General features: G+C 37.5%; 1 protein-coding gene across 4 annotated transcripts in view; it reads left to right on the forward strand.

Moving 5' to 3' along the window:
- The window catches only part of ST7 (suppression of tumorigenicity 7), a 154,897-nt gene extending 138,657 nt beyond the window's left edge, over window positions 1-16,240 (forward strand). For 2 of the 4 annotated variants that reach the window (XM_061640061.1, XM_061640063.1), the window contains exons 12-15: window positions 822-972; window positions 3,385-3,477; window positions 5,355-5,494; window positions 15,975-16,238. In XM_061640061.1, the coding sequence (XP_061496045.1) occupies window positions 822-972; window positions 3,385-3,477; window positions 5,355-5,494; window positions 15,975-16,070 (480 nt within the window). In that variant the 3' untranslated portion in view covers window positions 16,071-16,238. Of the gene's footprint in view, window positions 1-821; window positions 973-3,384; window positions 3,478-5,354; window positions 5,495-15,974 lie in introns of all 4 variants that reach the window. The other 2 variants (XM_061640062.1, XM_061640064.1) reach the window with 2 other exon arrangements.
- The last annotated feature ends 5,287 nt before the right edge of the window (window positions 16,241-21,527 follow it).

Below are 21,527 nucleotides of genomic sequence, written 5' to 3' on the forward strand. Positions count from 1 at the left end.
AGAATTGGTTCCAGGATGGCTTACATAATCAAAATGTCAAAACAATAAAAGTAAAATAACTCAGTAAAATAAAACAGAGCAACAGAGGAAACCAGTTCAATGGTAAATAGCAAGCCAGACTTCTAGAATACATTTTGAAGGAGCACCAACTTCTAATTTCTGAGTGAAGGATAATATGGCGGGTTTGGTTTGAAAAAGGGATCAAATGCAGAGCTATAAATTTAAACTCAAAAAATAAATTAGAATTGGGGCCTTCAGCTTCTGTGAAACTTGAATGGATTACTAGAAACTGGCAGTTTTGATGTTCAGAATAGCATGATTCTGAAGAAGCAACTAGGTAGAAACTCAAGTGTATGAACTGCATTATGCGCAGTACAGTCCTATTCACGTGAGTGAAGTGTCCCCACTGTGTTCAGTGGGGCTTACTTCCAGGTAAATGTGTATTAGGTGTCAACCCTATACAGTTACCTGGGAGTAAGTTCCATTCAACTAAATGGGCTTTCTTCTGAGTAAACATATAGAGAATTGTAGTGTTAAGAAACTTGGTAGTGAGGCTTCAAGCCCTAAAGCACTCTTTCCTTATTTATATATATTGTCTCTCTGGTCCCCAGGAAAGCTGTAGACCTGCTGGCAGGCTGTAGTATTTGAGATACTACACTAATGGATTATCAAATGCGTTTGGCAATGCCACATGTTTGATAAAACCTTGCCAAATTATCACTGCAGGGAAAAGGGTGCATCCTGGTCCATTGCAACATGTCAGGAAGTGACTCTGTTCCTTCATGACCTTGAAATGACTATTTACTTTCTTTCTGTTGCAGTATCTCCTAGAAATGAAAAGCTTGATATTGCCCCCTGAACACATTTTGAAGAGAGGAGACAGTGAAGCAATAGCTTATGCTTTCTTTCACCTTCAGCACTGGAAAAGGGTCGAGGGGGCACTGAATCTCTTACATTGTACGTGGGAAGGCAGTAAGTAACTCGCTTTCTTAGAAGCATCTGGCAGGAGGTGAATGCCGAATGCTTTGATAGCTATTTTATAGCCATCTGTAATTAATTTCAATCATACTAGCACCTGATCTAGCCATCTCTTCTTGCAGAAGTAGGGGTTCCAGTGAATGGCGTGGTCTGCTGCGTACATGGGGCTAACCTTCTGGTTGACATTTATAGGGAGGCTTGTGCATATAAACATTTAGTAAGGTACAAATAAGGATATTACAGTGGCAGGAGGAAAGAATATACTTTATCTAAGCTAATCCAGCCAGGTATGGGCAATGAATGTTGCTGACACAGCCCAAAAAGCCACAGGAGGAAGAAAATAGATGCAGCTGTTCCAGCCAAATTTCTGCATGATTACTTGATTTGTGTCCCATCCTGTTTTACCCTCACAACAACCTTGTGAGGTATAAGGTTAGGCTAAACGACCGACTGGTTCAAGATCATCCATTGAGCTTCATGGATGGTGGAGCATTTTTCTGATGCTTCTCCCATCATACCATACTGACCCTTAGGGTAAACTGCATTGAGTTCTTTGTCAAAGAAGTAAGGTCGTAATTAGGGTGAGCACAGCAGGAGGTGGTATTTGTACCCAAGTGGGCAGAGGCTTCTCCTTTCCTAGGCAGATGGTATCAGTGGCTCCTGAATCTCAGAACTCTTGATGGGAGATGCTATTAGAAGTGTGTGTGTGGGGGGGGGGGAAGACATACAGTGATGTAAAGAAGCCATCTGTCAGCCCTTTTATTGCTGCTGCTGCTGCCGCCGCCAAGACCAGCGCTACCATTAGGCAAAGTGAAGCAGCTGCCTCAGGCAGCAGATGCTGGGGGCCAGTGGCTGCAGCCTCCTAGCCGTTCTTCCTAAGCTCCAATCCCCCGCTCCTCTTTTGGACAACAGAGCTGTGCATGCTACATGGCCTGTCCTGGACCCCCTAAACTAACCTGCTGCCTAACATGTTGTGGAAGACACTATCCTATCATCAGTGTTGAAGAAAGAGCCAACTGCCAGCCCTGTTTATTTATTTATTACATTTATATGCCGCCCCATAGCCAAAGCTCTCTGGGCGGTTTACAGCAATTAAAAACATTAAAAACAAATACACAATTTAAAAAAACACATTTTTTAAAAAAAGTTTAAAAACACATGCTAAAATGCCTGGGAGAAGACAGTTGTCTTTTGTATGTGGAATAAGAGCTGGCACCATCTTGTCTGTGGTTTCAGGCAACAAAATATCTTTGATCGGGCCCCAGGAGGCACACCAAGCCTTCAGCGGCCACAGGGGAATAGGCCCCTGCTCTGGAAGTACGTTATTGAGCAACAGAGCTCAGTAGCACAGATGGATCAGGGCCTTCTTCTCTCTCCTCATCTAGGCAAACAGTTTTCTTTATTTTTAAGGGGCTGAACCAGTTCTTTGCAGATGGGAAGAAAGTTGGAAGCAATAGAAGGGGTGGGTGGAAAGTGCTAGGACAGGCAAGTGTGGGAAGAGGGAAAAATGAGAGGTATGGGACTTGATGAAGTGGTGCATTTGGTGAGCAGAGGTTCAGGGCCCATGTGCGCAGTTGCAAATACTTCAGTAAATGATACAACCATAATGGAAAGGTATAATGGAGCACTTGTTGCATGCTTGCATTTTATTTGTAGGATATCGTATTTATAGGATGGCTGCTGAGAACAAATGCATCAGTGAATGATGTCTGTGGGAACAGAAAGAGACTATAAACATTCTGATGTTTTCTTAACAGCAAAAGCGGCATAAAAGATGCTGAATAAAACAAATTGCTTGCAACAAACACATTCAGCTTGAATAGCCAGTCGCTGGCTTTTCTTACTTACTAGGTTATAAATATTATATATTTTAAAATGGAGGACTTTTCAGCCAGTTTTTAATATTCCTTTGAGTAACTGCCTGTTGCTGTAAATCTAAACACACACTTGGGAGTAAGTACCATTGAACTCAATAGGCCTTACTTCTGAGTAGACATGAATAAGATTGCATGGCCAAAACTGATGATACATCATCTCTGTATTCCTTTAAAGCAGTGTTTTGGCTTCTTTCATTTAAGTCTCAGTTCCTCCGAAAGTTGCAGGGATATTGAAGCTCTCAGACAGACATACTGCGTTTCTAGTTGTAGTTATTACAATAAGGATAAAAGATCTGACTCTCTGAGAACTCACACTGGATAGTTGGAAACTATTTACATCAGAATTCATTGATAGGATTATATGAACAGTGCATTTAGATGACAAGGAACTGGAATTTGTACACAATTTGTTTTTTAAAAAAATATTAGGTCCTACATGACTATTCTAGCAACTGAAAGTTTTGTTGATTGTGTATCTCAGGCTCTATGTAACCTTCAAAGCGTGACTGTTTCTCCCCTTCCTTTTTAGCTTTCAGAATGATCCCTTATCCTTTGGAAAAAGGGCACCTTTTCTATCCTTATCCCATCTGTACAGAAACAGCAGACAGAGAACTTCTTCCATGTAAGTATGAGACTTTTTTCTTGTAACTTTGTAAGTAACTAAAACAAGCCATATATCTTCAACTGCCTTTCAGATACAAAAACTATTTAGGCTGTGAAAAGCTTTTCCAATTTAAGTCAGAAAGGGGGCAATAAAAGAACACATGATGTACCCATCCCCAGTTCTGCCAGAGCTTTGACATTGCTGAGGACACAGACACTACTCTAGATGAATAATGAGGATGTTGTTAAACTGCCATCACTGCACACATGGAAAGTGCGGCAGGCAGACTCTTCGGCCTTGACTCATACAAAGTTCATACCTTCTAACCAGGCCTCAAAATAAAATATAAAATAAAGTGGTAATACTTTTGGGGCTTTTTTAAGCCTTTGGAGAAGGAAGGGAAGGTGTTTGCTTTGCCTGCCACCATACCAGAAGCTATAAATGACTGAAACCGATGTTATACACCCAAACTATAACTTTGGATATCTCCAGTTCCTTGTGTGATTAACAAGCTTAGTGAAAACTAAGATTGTTTCGTTGCACAAAAGATATGCACTTGCTATTTAATTGCACTGAAGGACATTTTGCAGAGAAATCACATTTCCCAGCTCTTGAATGATATTTTATTGGTGAGCATCCATTGTGCTTTATTTGTGTAAGTGTCATTGCCACTTATTGGCTGGTGCCTGTGAAATCCTTAAGTGACACAAATGACTTTCCTTGCTAAACCATTTTGAGAACTTTGGTACAGTGTCAGTCACATGTATAACACTAAATGGAATGAAAATATGTTCATTTGACATATGGAGTATGTTTCTAATATGGACACAGTACTACTTCCGCATGTGCACAGCTTTTGTTCATGGTAGAAATGAAACAGAAGAAGCTTCAGAACTGCAGTCTTTGCCTGATAAAAGTCTCTCCCCCAAATTCACAGATACCTTGGCAGAGTTGTACCTGTTGTGCTGATCCTAATTATGACATCACTTCTTGAAGAAAGAGCTTGACACATTTTAGCCTAAGGGTCAGAATGGTACCGTGGGAGGAGCATCAGAAAAACTGAAATAATTTTTCTTGAGTCTTGTTATAGTAGCCTGTTCCTTGTCAAGTGTGAAAGCAACAGAAAAATTGTTCTCTTTGCACTGTGCACCATTGCTGAACTCAACACATGCTTAACTGTTGGATCTTGGATGGAATGTATACCAAAGAGAAAGTGATTTCATAGATGTATTGCCCTGTTTGGTTTTTGGTTGACTGCTGTTACAGATGTTTTTTCATTCTGATTAATTGATACGGTTTGTGTTTGTTGTTAGATGTTTGCATTTTACTGAGTGTAAGCTACTTTGAGGGCCACCAAGTGGGAGGAAGGTGGTTATTATTTTTGGGTTATATCCATCATACTCAAAGTACAGCAATTGCACTCCATGGACATGACTCACTTAAATCCATTTATTTCAGTAGGTCTACTCTGAGTATGACTTAATTGAATACAAGACATTATTATTAACAAGGATTTTCCCGTCATGATTAAAGAAGATGCATTTAACAAGAGCTTCATCAATATTTTATTTGCTTGACTAATTGGCATTGTAATAAATAGTCTTATGTAAGATTTTCACGATGAGGATAAAGGAAATTTTGTGTAGCTGGAGAAGAGAAGGAAGAAAAGGAGGAGCCGAGAGGGGTATTAAAGTAGCAGAGGTCAAGCTCAGCAAGGATGTTTAGGTGACCAAATTTTTAAAAAGGAAATTTCTTAGGAAGATACACAAGATAGGTTTATGAAGATAACACCACGCTGAAGACTAAGTCCCGGAACCTTTGGGGGAAAAAAAAGACTTGAAGTTTAAAATAATGTATTTTGCTTACCCTGGCTTGGTGTTATTTTTTCCTTGCAGCATTTCATGAAGTCTCAGTTTACCCCAAGAAAGAGCTTCCTTTCTTTATTCTCTTCACTGCTGGATTATGTTCCTTTACAGCTATGCTGGCACTTTTGACACATCAGTTCCCAGAGCTCATGGGAGTCTTCGCAAAAGCAGTGAGTGGAATTTCCTTATGCCCCTCTCTTTACTAGATCAAGGGGGTGGTACGTGTGACTGACTAAATTAAATGGGACTGTATGAAACATTCCTTTGGGGACAAAGTGCTTTCTAGCTCTATATTCAGCACAGAGGGCCATATTTTTGAGGGTGTTATATATTACAAATCCTGTGCTAGGAAACAGGTTAAAATGCAGTCTATTGTTCTAATACAGTCTGTTTTAGTCTGACCCATAAGACAGAATAAGAGAAAATAATGGGAAAATATAGAGCTGTGTAGTCGCTAAGAGTGTGAGTAGTAAGCCAGGGAACCTATAGCTCAAATTTTACCTCACCATGAACTCACCAGTCTCAACTGCTTATCTATAATACCAGCATAATATAATACTGTCTTGCCTTATGATTTTGTAAAGATTAAAAGAAGAAAATGCATGTGAAGTGCTTTGAACTCTAAATGCTAAGTATTACCTGGCCTCCCAGCACTGGTGTTGCTACAGCGTACCAGATGAGGTGGTGGGGAAGTCAGCACTGTGCAGAGACATTGTCAGAGTGCCTGATTGGCTCTGCTGGGATGCCCACACTGACCTCCCTGACACACCTTGTCCCTCTTCTTTCTGTGGTGGTTGTACAATACTACTGTATAACAACAACAACAATGGCATTATTAAAATATATAGATTTAGGATTACCTAAAGCAAACCTCAAAATCCTTCTTCCAAACAATAAATAAGTTTTATAATAGTTGACCTTACACAATCATTTTTCCTCTTTCATTAGAATTTTGGCAAGCATGCCCTGTCATTCTTTTCTAGTAAAATTAACTGTGAGGCAATTTAATTTGATTTTTTTATTTCACCAAACTGCTGCTAATACTGCTTAAAGAGGTGGGAATTGTAGTTCTAAGTGTGTTAACAGGAAATGTTCCATACCTTTGACTGTAAGTATGGAGCAAAGTAGCTTAGATCTCCAAGGCTGCAATCCTATGCACACTCGTTAAAAAATATGCCACTTACCTGGGAATAAGTCCATTGGAGACAAGAGGACTTACCCAGGAGTAACCATGCACAGATTGCACTGCTACAGTGCAATCCTAGGCATGTTTACTTAGAAATAAGTCCCACTGAGCCCAATAGAACTTGCCCCCAGGTAACTGTGTAAATGGATTGCAGTCTTGGTTTGTATTATTGATAGACTTAGCTATCTTTTTTACTTCTTTTTTTTGAGAAGGTAGAACACAAGTATGTTAATTAAAAAAACTAGAAATATTAAAATATATAGTATAATCTAATTTGAAATTAGCCTATAATAATGGAAATATCTCATCATAGAATAAAAACTGTGAAAATATGTTCTGGTCTTTTTATAGGCATATATTAATTTGGCATCGCATCTTATGTACTCTAGTTTGTCCCTGAGCTAAGTACTCCCTCTCTCTCCAGTAAACCGGTTTGTGAACAAAAACTGGAGAGGAGGTTAAGCTCCCCAAGAGGCACTGTTCCTTTTTATGTTCTATTTGATATAGAAGCATACTGCTGAAACAAGGAAAAGGAACTTTATTTAATACACACAGGATGGCAAGCACCCTCTGGCCTTGACATTATTTTCTAAAATATCCCTTTGTTAAACTTTGAACAACTTATTTGCAGGGTAAAATAAAACAAAAATAATTTGCCCTCTGGATAAATGCATATCAGTACACTTTGTTGCTAATGGAATGGAGGGCCAAGGGCTTGGTATGTGGCAGTATCCAAAAACAGAACTGGAAAAAAAGGAAATCAAAAACCTGGGCCTCTCCATGGCACGGACCTCACCCTTTTGCCTTCTACACTACACAAGTCCCTTGTTGCTGAGATCCCCAGATAATGTAGCCAGTTAAGATCTTGTCTATCCAACAGAGTGGACAGAACAGGACATTAGGGGATAGCTCCTTATAGTGTTGCCCTGTGATTAATGATTCACAATATACAGTTCTCGCTTACATCTTGGCAATTTTATGAGAAATGGGATGGGAGATTCAGTCCTTATCTTAAGGCCTGAGAACAAACAAAATAATAAAATGCTGTACAAATCAGCAGTAATTCAAATTACTGACTTAAATTAATTGTGTTCCTTTTTTTATTTAACTACCCATTTGAACCACAGTTCTTTTTGGAAAAAGCTGAGCTATGAATATAGATTAGAGTTATTATTACAATGTCCTGGGGTAAACTGATAAGCAAGTCAGATTTGTATTACATATTCTATTATGCCATATAGAAGCATATATGGGAATTACCTCTACAGTATTTCTTTTTAAAGTCATGTCATATGACTTTTGTGGCACCAGCAAAATATTACTTTGCTGAATATAAAGCAAATTGTAATCCTAAGAATCATCAGTGTTCACTTAAATTGATATTGTAAGCCATAGCTATGATTATGATCACTGATTAAAATATGTATTTTCTTCTCTTACTGTTGCTGCTATTATAGTTATGACACAGAGAGGAGACAAGAGTAAAAACTCTGTCAGGACCTAGAAAGAAAGATAAAGGACATACAGTTCAAAGAGTTACATTGTTATACAGTAGGGCCCCACTTTACGGCGATTCACTTTACGGCGGTCTCAATTAGACTAAAGCCCCACTCATACGGCGCTTGTTCCGCTTTTATGGCGGTTTTCTTTTTTTTTTTAATAATTTTTTTTTATTCAAATTTTTTCAAAAGACAAACAAAAGTCAAAAAACATAACAATACAACAACAACAAAATAAAAAAAATAGTTGACTTCCGATTTGTCGCAGATCAGCTATAAGTATATAATATACATCAAACCTGTCCCTTAATGTATACATACAGAATCACTTTTCTCCATAGGCTGTCTTAGTTAATCGTCAAATCCCAATATCATCATTTTATTTTGATCTTTCAACAAAAAGTCTAAGAGAGGCTTCCATTCCTTAAGAAATGTATCTGTCGATTTTTCTCTAACTAAACATGTTAATTTATCCATCTCTACTAAGTCCATTAATTTCAATAGCCATTCTTCCGTTGTTGGTGTTGATTCCATTTTCCACTTTTGTGCATATAATATCTTGCTGCCGTAATCATATATAATATTATTCTTCCATATTTCTTTTCTATTTGTTTATCCATAAAACCCAATAAAAAAAATTCTGGTTTTAACTGAATATTTATCTTTAGAATTTTTTGCATCATCCTACCTATCTGTGCCCAAAATGATTTTGCCTTTTTACACAGCCACCACATATGATAAAATGATCCTTCTTGTTGTTTACATTTCCAACAAACATTAGAAACATTACTATACATTTTTGACAACTTTTCTGGAGTCATGTACCAACGGTACATCATTTTATAGAAATTTTCTTTAAGATTATAGCATAGTGTAAATCTCAAGCCTTTTTTCCACATATTTTCCCATTGATCCATTTGTATGTTATAACCAAAATTTTTTGCCCACTTTACCATACACTCTTTTACTTGTTCTTCCTCCATATCCATTTTCAGTAAGAGTTTATACATTTTCGCAATTATATTTTCATCATTTGTACACAAACCTATTTCAAAATCAGATTTACTTATTTCAAACCCATACATTTTCTTGTCCATTTTATATCTTTCTAACAATTGTAAATAGGCAAACCATTGAGAACCATTGAGTATCCTTCCTTTGTCAGTTGTTCTCTCTCTTTCATTATATATTCTCCATGTACATTTTCTAATAGTTCTTGATAAGTTAACCATTTCTCTTTTCCAGCCATTTCTCTTCTGTAGAACGCTTCTTGACTTGAGACACATAATGGTATTTTCGAATAAAACCTTGGTTTATATCCATTCCATATTTTCAACAGAGGACGTCTTATAAAATGATTGTTAAAGTCTACATTTACTTTTACTTCGTCATACCATAGATATCCATGCCATCCCCACTTCAGATTATGGCCCTCCAAATCCAGTAGTCTTTTATTCCTCAATAAAATCCATTCCTTTATCCAGACTAGACAGCAGGCAGCAAAATAAAGTCTCAGATTTGGTAATCCCAGTCCTCCTCTTTCTTTGGCGTCTTGTAGTAGTTTAAATTTAACTCTTGGTTTTTTTCCTTGCCATACAAATTTAGAGATATCTTTTTGCCATTGTTTAAAAAGTAAATCAGAGGATATTACAGGTATTGTTTGAAACAAAAACATCATTCTCGGTAATACATTCATTTTTATCACAGATATTCTACCCATTAATGACAATTGTAGTTTATCCCATCTTAGCAGATCTTTCTTAATCTCTGTCCATAATTTTTCATAATTATTATGAAACAACTTTGAATTTTTATTTGTCATAATGATACCTAAATATTTCAACTTTTTCTCTATTGTAAAATCTGTCTTGTCCATTAACTCTTTCTGTTCCCTTAAAGTTAAATTTTTCACCAACATCTTCGTTTTTTGATTGTTGATCTTAAATCCTGCTAACGGTCCAAATTCTTTTAATTTGTCCATCAATACATTAATTCCTTCCAAAGGGTTTTCTAATACAATTATTAAATCATCAGCAAATGCTCTCAATTTATATTCTTCATTTTTATCTTTAATCCCGAAATCCTTTTATCTTGCCTTATATCTTTAAGCAGCACTTCTAAGACCAGAATAAATAAAAGGGGAGATAATGGACATCCCTGTCTTGTATCCTTTTGTATTTCACATGAATCCGTTAAATCTCCATTAACAATTATCTGAGCCTTCTGAGATGTATAAATTGATCTAATCCATTTTATAAAATTGTCTCCAAAATCCATTTGCTCCAAAACCTGAAACATAAATTTCCAATTCAAATTATCAAATGCTTTTTCAGCATCTAAAAAAATCAAAGCTGCTTGTTTATCATTTCGTTGTTCTAAATATTCCAACACATTCAAGACATTCCTGACGTCACGTAATTGTCTTTTAGGTAAAAACCCTGATTGATCTTCCTGGATAAATTGTTGCAATATTATTTTCATTCTTTCTGCAAAGATCATTGTAAAAATTTTATAGTCATTATTCAATAGAGATATCAGCCGATAATTTTTTGTTTTAGTTAAATCTTGCTCCTCTTTAGGTATTAATGTTATGTTAGCATTTTTCCAACTATCCGGTATCTTTCCCTCTTGCAGAATAGAATTCACTGTATACTGTAAAGGTAGCAAGAGTTCTTCCTCCAAACATTTATAGTACATTGCAGATAACCCATCTGGTCCTGGCGCCTTTCCTGATTTAATTTTGTTTATAGCTTCAGATATCTCTCTTGACGTGATAGGGCCATTAATAGCTTGTCTCTGAAAGTCTGTAATTTTAGGCAAATTCTGTTTAGATATATACTCTTCTATTTTTTCAGATGGGATTTCCTGACACTTGTACAATGTTGAATAATATTGATGAAAAATCTTTTTGATTTTTACATTATCTGTCAGCATCTCATCTCCTTCTTGTATCTTTAATATAAGATTTTTTTGACGTTCTTTTCTTAATTTATATGCTAACCATTTCCCTGGTTTATTTGCAAATTCAAAAGTCCTTTGTTTAGCAAAATTTAGTTTCCTTTCAATTTCTCTAACTGTCAGCATTGATACTTGATTCTGTAACATTTTAATTTGATTTACAATAGAAACTTTAGTTGGATTCTTTTTCAATTCTTCCTCTTTTTGTTTTATTTCTTCCAAAATTAATTGCATTTTCTGTTGTTTCTTTTTTTTTAATTCAGAGTTACATTTAATAAAATATCCCCTCATAAATGCCTTACTTGTATCCCAAACGATATTTTCATTTGTTCCTTTATGTAAATTATGTTCAAAAAACTCTTTTAATTTCTTCTTACATTCTTGTACTACTTTGTCATTCTGTAATAAAGATTCATTTAGTCTCCATCTAAATCCAAGATTTTTTTTTTAAAGTTAATATCACAGGATTGTGGTCCGAAAAAGTTTTTGGTAATATATCCATTTTAAAAATATCCTTCGCTAGAATTTTAGACATCCAAATCATATCAATCCTCGAGAATGTTTTATGTCTTTCTGAAAAATAAGTAAATTCCTTTGCGTTATCATTTATATATCTCCAGGTATCCACCAATTCTAAATTTTCCATCAGTTCAAAGCAAATCTTCGGTAATTTACCCTGTGTCTCTTTAATATTTTTTTCAGAAAGTCTATCAATTTTTGGTGAGATTACCCCATTCCAATCACCCATGACGCACCAATGATCATATGAAAACTCTGACAATTTTTCCATAAGTCCTGTGTAAAACCTTGTTTTATCTTCATTGGGGGCATAAATACCCACTATCAAAATGTTTGTGCCCTGTAAAGTAATTTCAACCCCCACAAATCTACCACTATCATCCAGTAATACCAATTTAGGAAGCAATTGTGGGTTAATGTAAAGAACAACTCCATTTTTTTTTTTTGGTCCAGCCAAAATAAATTCTTCACCCAAATTTTTACAAATCAAATATTTGGAATCTTCTTAATATGAGTTTCTTGTAAACAAATTATATCCAATTTTATTTTTTTCAAATAATGAAACACTTTCTTTCTGTTCTGCGCCGTGTTGGCTCCATTTATATTCCAAGTTAGATATTTGTAATCCATCTTTAAGCGTGTATTTTAAAATGCGCCTGATGCTCCCTTTAATCCATCATCTTCCTTCCCCTCCTCTGCATGTTCTTGTTGACTTTGTTTCCCAGGAATTATATCCATATCTTTGAGTTTATCTTCTTCCATGTCTTTTGAAGCTTTTCTCAAGAAGTCCCTTGCTTTTTGAACAGTATTCAATTGATATTTCTGTTGTCTGAATGTAAAAATCACTCCTTCTGGAACATCCCATCTAAATTGAATTTTGCATTGCTTAAGTTTTTCTGTAAGGAAAGCATATTCTTTTCTCTTTCGTAAAAGTCTAATAGGAATTTCTTTCATCACCAGTATTTCCTTACCATCAATTTTAAAGGTATTGTTAAAATGTTGTTGTAATACCGTATCTCTGGTCGTCTTCTTTATAAAGTGAACAAGCACATCTCTTGGAATTTTTTTCATTGTTGCATATCTGGAATTAATTCTATAAACTTTATCTATTTCAAATTTCGTCTGATCTTCATTCAAATCCAGAAATTTTACTAAAGCATTAACAATTTTATCTCTGATGTCTTCACCTGTTTCCTCAGGGATTGCACGGAATCTCAAACAATGTTCTTTATTTCTCAATTCAATCACAGCCATGTAGTCCAATTTTTTTTCTAATTCCAGATTTAATATATCTGTTCTATTCTTCAAGATTTGTACCTTTTCTTTAGTATTTTCTGCATCCTCCTTTATTTGCCCAATTGTCCCTTTAATCTCATCCACTTGTGTTTTAATATAGTCTTTTATATCTGTCAATTCAGTTTTCATTTCCTGTTTTAGATCACTAATCCCTTCCATTATTTTTTGAAACATATCTGGGGGTATAGCCCCTTCCTGTGGATCAACTGAACCTCTTCGCTCCTGAGCCTTAGCTGTTTTTCTAGTTATCATTCTCATAAGAAGCCTTTAATTTCTGATATTAACCACTGTTCCAAAACCTAGATGCAGTCTATTTCTTTTTTTTTTTCCTCCACCAACAGAAGAGTTAATATTCCAGGCCTGTTATTATGGTCCGGCCAGCACAGTTTTTATCTACGTCCAGGAATGCAAAACAATTCTGGTTCACAACACCAAGCGATTAGTAACATATACTAACAGCAGATTCGTCCAAAAAGAAATAGTCCAAGGAGAAAAATAGTCCAAAATATATTTCCATCAAATAATAAATACCTCTCATCCGTTTTTAAACTTTAAAACTCCAAATTCAGGCCAGCTTTTTGTCGTAAAAAAAATATAAATTGTTTACATTTTCTTTCTTCCTTAATTATATTTAAAAGAGAAAAAGTATGACTCACCCAGATTTCTCAATTGCTGATTTGTAAACAAATCCCTTTTATTGTAGTAATTTAAGCCAAATGATAAGATTTAGACAGAAGTAGGCTCGCTGGTTAAGAACATTTTTAAGAAGAAAAAAAACGCTTCGCTTTTTTCCAGTACAGCTTGCATGGAAGTCCTGACTCCGTCTTTAGCCGATCGGCATGCCTTCTTATCTCAGGGATTTCCTGATCAATTCCAGCTGCCGACAGCTCAACGAAGTCCTGTGGAAAATCTGATCAGTTCTCCAATACCTTGGAGAACATTTAAGCCAGTCAAAGTTTCCTCTTGGCTGGCTTTTAACTGAAAAAAGCTTCCTCTGAGGCAGAGATCTCTCAGAGACAATCACCAGCTGAGCACTCAATTCCGGGAAGTTCGCTTTTACGGCGGTTTTCGGGCGTCGCACACCATTCTATTTAACGAGTTCTGGTTTACGGCGGTTTTCGCTTTACGGCAGGGGTCCGGAATGTAACCTGCCGTATGAGTGGGGCCCTACTGTAAACTATATCAAACTATGAAACACATAGAATATAGACCAACAATCAAAATTTACTTAGGATTGCTGCTACATATGTGAAATCCTTAAAGCCCCAATTTTTAAAAATCTTATGAAGCCAGTATCTCCAGTGTGAAATACACGCTGTACCTAAAACCCCACAAAACCAACTAAACGTCTATTAGGAAAATTCAACCATTCTATCCATATACTTGAAAATTCATTAGTATCAGCCATTCAGCATGTACTGTCCTATAAACGCTTGGAAATTTCTTGGATATCCTCCCCCCCGCCCAAAAAACCTCGTCCTATTAACTTAAATCAGAAATAGCATTCAAAAAAGCGATAAAGCTGTAAAATAACAGATTTTTCTTTCTGCGTCTCCACAATGAATACTCCCACTACAAGTGCAAGGCTATTGCTGTTAAATGATCTACTCATCTGGAAGTGCCAACTGCAGCCGTGAGGCAGCACTAGGACAGAAAACACAAAGTTTGATCCTGCTGCTACTTGCAAGTAGAAACAAGATGTAGAAAAGGAATCAGCAGTGTGACATACAACATTTATACTTCACATGTCTGTCCATACCCCAGTCATTTTAATACAACTGATCAAATAATTCTTATGAACGAAATCTGGTTTATATTTGTACAGAAAAGTCTAAATCTTCTTTAAATCCCCTAGGTGCCACACATCTTAAAGACGTCATCCAAAACAATTCCTTGTTACTTAATAATCTTTCATTACTACTGACCTCTTCAAGGGCCCCAAACAAAATGTCATTTATGTTTATGTTTGAGTTTTAAAAAAGTTTTGCTAACCATTCTTTGATGCCAGAAGATGTTCACCAATAGATGTTCACCAATTCTTATTTTTAAAAGGCCTGGATGTCTTTACTACATGGATCTGTTGCAAAGACATGCAATCACATAAATGACTCCTCCTGCACTGTTTTAAGTCAGAAAATAAAAAATCGGAATGTGTTTGCTACTTTCAAGATGGGCAAAAAACAATCTTTTTACGGCCCATAGCAACCCTCCTAATAGACTTGTGTTCTGGCTGGATACAATTAAACACCAGTATCCACCCTAAGCAGTTCAAAGTATCCTGATTTGGTAAACCCTGTCACAGATTTTTTAGAATTCTGTATCTTAACATGCTAACACACTGTACTTCTGGTCAGAAAGTGTTAACTGTGGGGTAAGAAAGATTACACAGTGAAGCTCAATTGTAAAAGCTTCTGAAATACACTGAATCCTCTGCCACTGGTTCAGATATGAACTGCTGTGACTTTCCAATTGTTTTTTGTAGTGCAAGATAAAAGCCTTATATGAGGTTTTTCTCCAGATTACATTTAAGGAATTATTATTACTGTATTACTACTACATACTGTTTACTTGCCAGAATGGCTTTGAACTGGTTTACAAGTATAAGACTAATTATAAAAATACATCCACATATAATTTATATTCACAATGAATCAATTTTATCAAAACATCCATAATGAAAATGTAGAGTAAAATAAAATCATTAGAACAATTAAAACAGAAATGAATAGTCCTCTAGAAGAAGAAGCAGCAGACAGACCAAGATGAGAAAAGTGAAGGTACAGAAAGACTGGGAAATGAAGTCTGTTAGCAGAAGTAAGATAGGATAGAGATAGGCCAAAGGTTAATAGGAGAATAGGACCAAAATCAGAATTTTGGGGAAGACAAAGATTGGTCCGGGGCAGTTGGAGGTGACGACTGAATCATACATGGAGTAAATAGTAAGAAAGCAAAGTGAAGCCAAACAAGATCCAAGTAATGAATATCAGAAAGAGGATAGACATTATCAAAGGCAGTATGCCAGTGAATGATAGAAAAAAATGATTGCAGTATAAGCTGTATAGAAAGCCTAAATTTATCTCATGGCCTATAAATACAAATAAATAAATTTATACTGATTGTAAAGACACAACATGTGATTGGTACATATATATATCCTTGACAAGACAAATGACCAATTTGTTTGCTTTACAGTTTCTTAGTACTCTCTTTGCCCCCTTGAACTTTGTGATGGAAAAAGTGGAAAGCATCTTGCCCTCCAGTCTCTGGCATCAGCTGACAAGGATCTGAATGAAAAAAAGCCTGAATGACTGCTATTTTCTGTGCCAACTTTACTGTTGACTACCAGAAAGCATGATTTTTTTTAAAAAGGAAAGCAGTTTTAAGCTCTTCATGGATTGTCTGTTATCATATAAGTTTTTTGTTGTACAAAATACATTGTTTTGATTCTATTTTGCTTTCAGAAAACAAAACAGAAAATCTTAGGAAAAAAATAAATTTTTGTGTATTGCAGCAATATAGTCTTATGCGCCTTTGTTCATATTTCCTACAAAGCTCTCCAAATGTGATTCCATTATGTGGGGATGTGAGTGTGCACTACAGCATCGAGTCTGCACTACCTGCCCATTAGCTACCAGGCCAAGTTCAAGGTTCTGGTGTACAAAGCCCTATGCAGCTGGGGACCAGGATACTTGAAAGATCATCTTACCCCCTTATATACCCAGTTGATCACTACGCTCTGCAGGTGAGGGCCTCCTGCAGATACCATCTTATCAGGAGGTCCATTCTGTACAACATAGGAAGCGGACCTTTAGTGTAGTCGCATTCCCTTCCCTTAAATATTAGACAGGCAGACCTTACTCTTTCAACAAACCTTTTAAGCAGAGACCTTATCCCAGTTTATGTCTGTGTTGGAATTGCTTTTTAATGTGTTTTAAAACTTTTTTAAAAAGATGTTTTTCTTTTAATGTAAAGTCTGTTTTTAAGTTGATTTAGAGTGTTTTTAGTGTTTTTGTTTGCCGCCCTGAGCTCTTACTGGAAGGAAGTGCGGGATATAAATTTAATAAATAAATAAATAGTAACCCTTGTCTGAAGTGAACACAAATTTAGCATGGGTGGGGAAAAGTACATTTTAATCCTCTGTATAGGCCCTGCATTTATGTTTTACATTAGATTTAGTCGATGAGGACGTGCTAATTAACCATATTGGTTATGTGTAATAGACCCTGTGCTGCACGTAGTTATGGGTATTTGTACCCAGGGCAATGGATCAATATTTTTACACTCGCATTACATCTAATGGCACCACTACCATTATCTACTGTAATGTCCAGGAAATACTAGCAACACACACTAGGCAGTATGCTTTTATGCCATGGGAGTGAGGGTTAAACCTCCCATATACTATAGTTCTAATCCAACTCAGGCCCTAGTGGCTCCAATTCCTAACAGGAAAGTAATCCCAGGATAGACAGTCACATGGCAAATGTATCCTCATGATCTCAGCTGTACATCTGAAAAATGAGACTAACAGCAACCCACCTCAAAGAGTTTTTGAAAATATGAATAAGGACTTTATAAAGAAATTACCATGTTAAAAAGAGTTAGCCGTACCAAAGCTGTTTAAACATTACCTTATCCATGTTTCTAAGCAGCTCCTGTGCTATCGAGGTAATGTTTAAATGACCTAAATTCATGGGCAAGGGCAGACCACATGGGTCCTAACAACACAGTTCTTTAAGAGGAAGAATGCTGATTCTGTAAGTTGGCCCAGGCTATCAGCCCTCACTAACATAGTAGAATCATGTAAATGTTACCTCAGCAGCACAGGAGACACAAAAAAGTGGGTCCTGCCTGGCCATTTAAAGGAGTCCCATCCTTGCCAAACACAAGAATCTTTTAGGGTCTGTGCTTACTGAAATACAAAATATTAATATGTGAATCAAGGACTAATGTTTAGTCTGCATATTAAAGGTGACAAACCTGTACATACTTTCTGGGAGTAATTCAATGGAACTTACTTCTGAGTAGGTATGCATAGGGTTGCTCTGTTCACATGAGGTTGGACCCAGACTAAGTTAGTTGCACTTAACATCCATTGATCCATAACCATTTCCAAAGATTGCTTGGATTTTATAGTCTTGTTCCTTAATTCAGTTAGTTCCTATTTTTTGTTTGTTTTGTTTAAATGTGTACCACACCACATAACCTGAAAAGGCTTTCAGGATGGCTTACAAGATACTGTAACTACAAAAGATTACAAATTACAGGCTATTAAAAAAACACTACAGGGCAAATATGCAGTTACAGTACTTCAAGCAGCAAGCAGCAGCACCCTCAACATGGCTGCTGGAATAAATCTCAACTACTTTCTGGAAGATGAGGACAGAGGAGGGCTGTTGGGACTCTGGAAAGCAAGTTCTGCAGAGAGGATGCTGTGGCTGAGAAAGTCCTGCTCCCTGTACCCATTAACCTTTATCTAAAGATGGATGTTAGAGTACACCAGTGCCGGTAAAGGCCAGCATGAGGTCTCTCACAGAAGCACAACAATCCCAAAACATCTACAGTTGATGGACTTAATATTCCTGTTTTCTTTAATCAATACTGCGTCCATCTCAATAAGCCCCAATGTTGTAATTTTTATCAGCAATGAGTTGAGCCACAGACCAGTTAAATCTAAAAGATTAACTCATTCTCCTTAAATCAAAATAAGTAACATAAAAGGCATTGCTCTACACACTACTTAAAAGGGTACTTTGACATAAAATTTACTCCCAAGAAAGTGTATTATTTATTTTATTTTATTTATTATTTAATTTGTATCCCGCCCTTCCTCCCAGCAGGAGCCCAGGGCGGGAAACACAGCGCTAAAAACACTTTAAAACATCATAAAAACAGATCTTAAAATACATTAAAACAAAACACCATTAAAAACATTTAAAAAAACAACTTTAAAAAAGGTTAAAACCATTATTAAAAGACTTACTAAGCAATTCTAACACAGACGCAGACTGGGCTAGGTCTCAACCTAAAAGGCTTGTTGAAAGAGGAGAGTCTTCAAAAGGCGCCAGAAAGATAGCAGAGATGGCGCCTGCCTAATATTCAAAGGGAGGGAATTCCACAGGGTAGGTGCTGCCACACTAAAGGTCCGTTTCCTATATTGTGCAGAACAAACCTCCTGATGAGATGGTATCTGCAGGAGGCCCTTACCTGCAGAGTGCAGTGATCGACTGGGTATATAAGGGATAAGACGGTCTTTCAGGTATCCTGGTCCCGAGCTGTATAGGGTTTTGTACACCAAAACTAGAACCTTGAACTTGGCCTGGTAGTAAATGGGCAGCCAGTGCAATTCTTTCAGCAGCGGGGTGACATGTTGGTGATACCCTGCCCCAGTGAGCCGTCTCGCTGCTGCATTTTGCACCAGCTGCAGCTTCCGGACCAACCTCAAGGGCAGCCCCACATAGAGTGCATTACAGTAATCCAGCCTGGAGGTTACCAGTGCATGGACAACAGTGGTCAGGCTATCCCAGTCCAGAAACAGCTGCAGCTGGTAAAAGGCACTCCTAGCCACTGAGGTCACCTGGGCCTCTAGCGACAAAGATGGATCCAGGAGCACCCCCAGGCTATGGACCTGCTCTTTCAGACGGAGTACGAGCAGGCAACTGACCAATTATCCGAACTCGGGAACCATCGACCCACAGTGCCTCCATCTTGCTAGGATTGAGACTCTACTGCTGACACCTCGCCCCAAAGCTCCTGATGACTGCTCCCAACAGCTTCATATAGATGTTAAACAGCATGGGGGACAAGATGGTACCCTGCCAGGGGGCCAAAAGGTAGTCACTCAATGCTATTCTCTGAGAGTGACCCTGGAGATAGGATCGGAACCACTGTAAAACAGTGCCTCCAACACCCAGCTCACCAAGTCGGCCCAGAAGGATACCATGGTCAATGGTATCAAAAGCAGGGCTGTGGAGTCGGAGTCGTGGAGTCGGGAGCAATTTTGGGTGGAGTCGGAAGAAATGTACCGACTCCAACTCTTTCATAAATGGCAAATGTATATTAGCTAGTAATTATTATTATTATTATCTAAAATTTATTAGACGCCTATCTGGTAGGTGAAATCCTATCACTCTAAGCGACGTACAATAAAAATATAATACAAATACATGTCAAAACGCAAAATACAAAACAGTCAGTTAAATCAAATTAAAATCACAAAGAACAAGAGACCAATCGACACCTTTAACTACACAGCTCTGATAAATTTCTCCTCCCGCCTAAACAAAAAGCCAGGTCTTCAGCTGCTTCCGAAAACACAAAAGTGATGGAGCTAGATGAACAGAAACTGGCAAGGTATTCCATAGTAATGGAGCCGCAATAGAGAAGGCTTTAGACCTAGTGCCGGCTAATTTAGCCACTCTGATTGAAGGAACAACAAGAAATCTAGCAGCTAAAGATCTAGTGCGACCACCTTCTCCAAGAAGAGAAAGTCTATTCTTCAAGTAACATGGACCTGCATCGGTAAAGGATTTGTAAGTTATGACCAATATTTTAAACTTCACCCTTGACACAATCGGGAGCCAATGAAGTTCCCGAAGGATTGGAGTGATATGATCTCTCCAATGGCAGCCCTTGATAAGACGTGCCGCCGCATTCTGTACCAGTTGAAGTTTACACATAGTTCTCAAGGGTAAACCTACATACAGGGCATTACAATAGTCCAAACGAGAGAGAACCAGGGCACTTACTACAGTCGGTAGTAGATGCTTAGGGAGAAATGGACAGATTTTTCGAATCGGGGACAAGTGATAAAGTGCGGATCGGCTTACCGCCGCTATCTGGGCCTCCACGGTCAACTGAGAGTCTAAGATGACACCTAGACTATGGACTTGATCACTCAAGGGAACTGTGACTTGGTTAAAAGTCACTTGAGTTATCCCTAAATTAGACCGATCACCCACCAAGAGGATTTCAGTTTTTTCAGGATTTAATCGCAGTTTATTCCTAGACATCCATTCCCCTATTAATTCCAGCCCTTTGGTCAGTTGTGTGACAGCCACCTGTGGGGAAGATTTAAAGGAGAGGTAAATTTGGGTGTCATCTGCATATTGATGAAATTGTAGGCCCACGCTCCGAATAAAATCACCTAGCGGTCTTATATAGACGTTAAAGAGCATTGGGGCAAGAATCAAGCCTTGCGGCACTCCACAATCCAGCGGCCAAGGCTCGGAGACCTCATCCCCCAATACTACTCTTTGAGTTATTTCGCTAAGGTAGGAGCAAAACCAACGCAGAACAACTCCTTGAACACCCATAGACATTAATCGATCTAGAAGGATGTTATGATCAACCGTATTGAAGGCTGCAGACAAATCGAGAAGAACGAGGAAGGTATATTCTCCTCTATCTAAAGCTTTTCTCAAGTCATCAACCAATGCGTCCAAAACAGATTCAACCTCATGTTTTGGCCTAAAACCAGACTGTAAAATATCTAAATGACAGCCTTCGTCCAGATGGGTTTGCAGTTGAATAGCCACTGCACGCTCAATCGCCTTCCCCAGGAAGGGAAGGTTTGAAATCGGTCGATAGTTGCCCAAGATCACAGGGTCCAAGGTAGGTTTTTTCAAGATAGGAGACACCACAGCTTCTTTAAGTGCCATAGGCAACAAACCCTCTTCCAAGGAGGCATTAACTATGTCCTTAATTCTGTCCCCCAGTTCATTTCTCGCATCCATCACCAACCAA

This window comes from Rhineura floridana, chromosome 8, assembly GCF_030035675.1.
Source record: "Rhineura floridana isolate rRhiFlo1 chromosome 8, rRhiFlo1.hap2, whole genome shotgun sequence".
Lineage (NCBI taxonomy): Eukaryota > Metazoa > Chordata > Lepidosauria > Squamata > Rhineuridae > Rhineura > Rhineura floridana.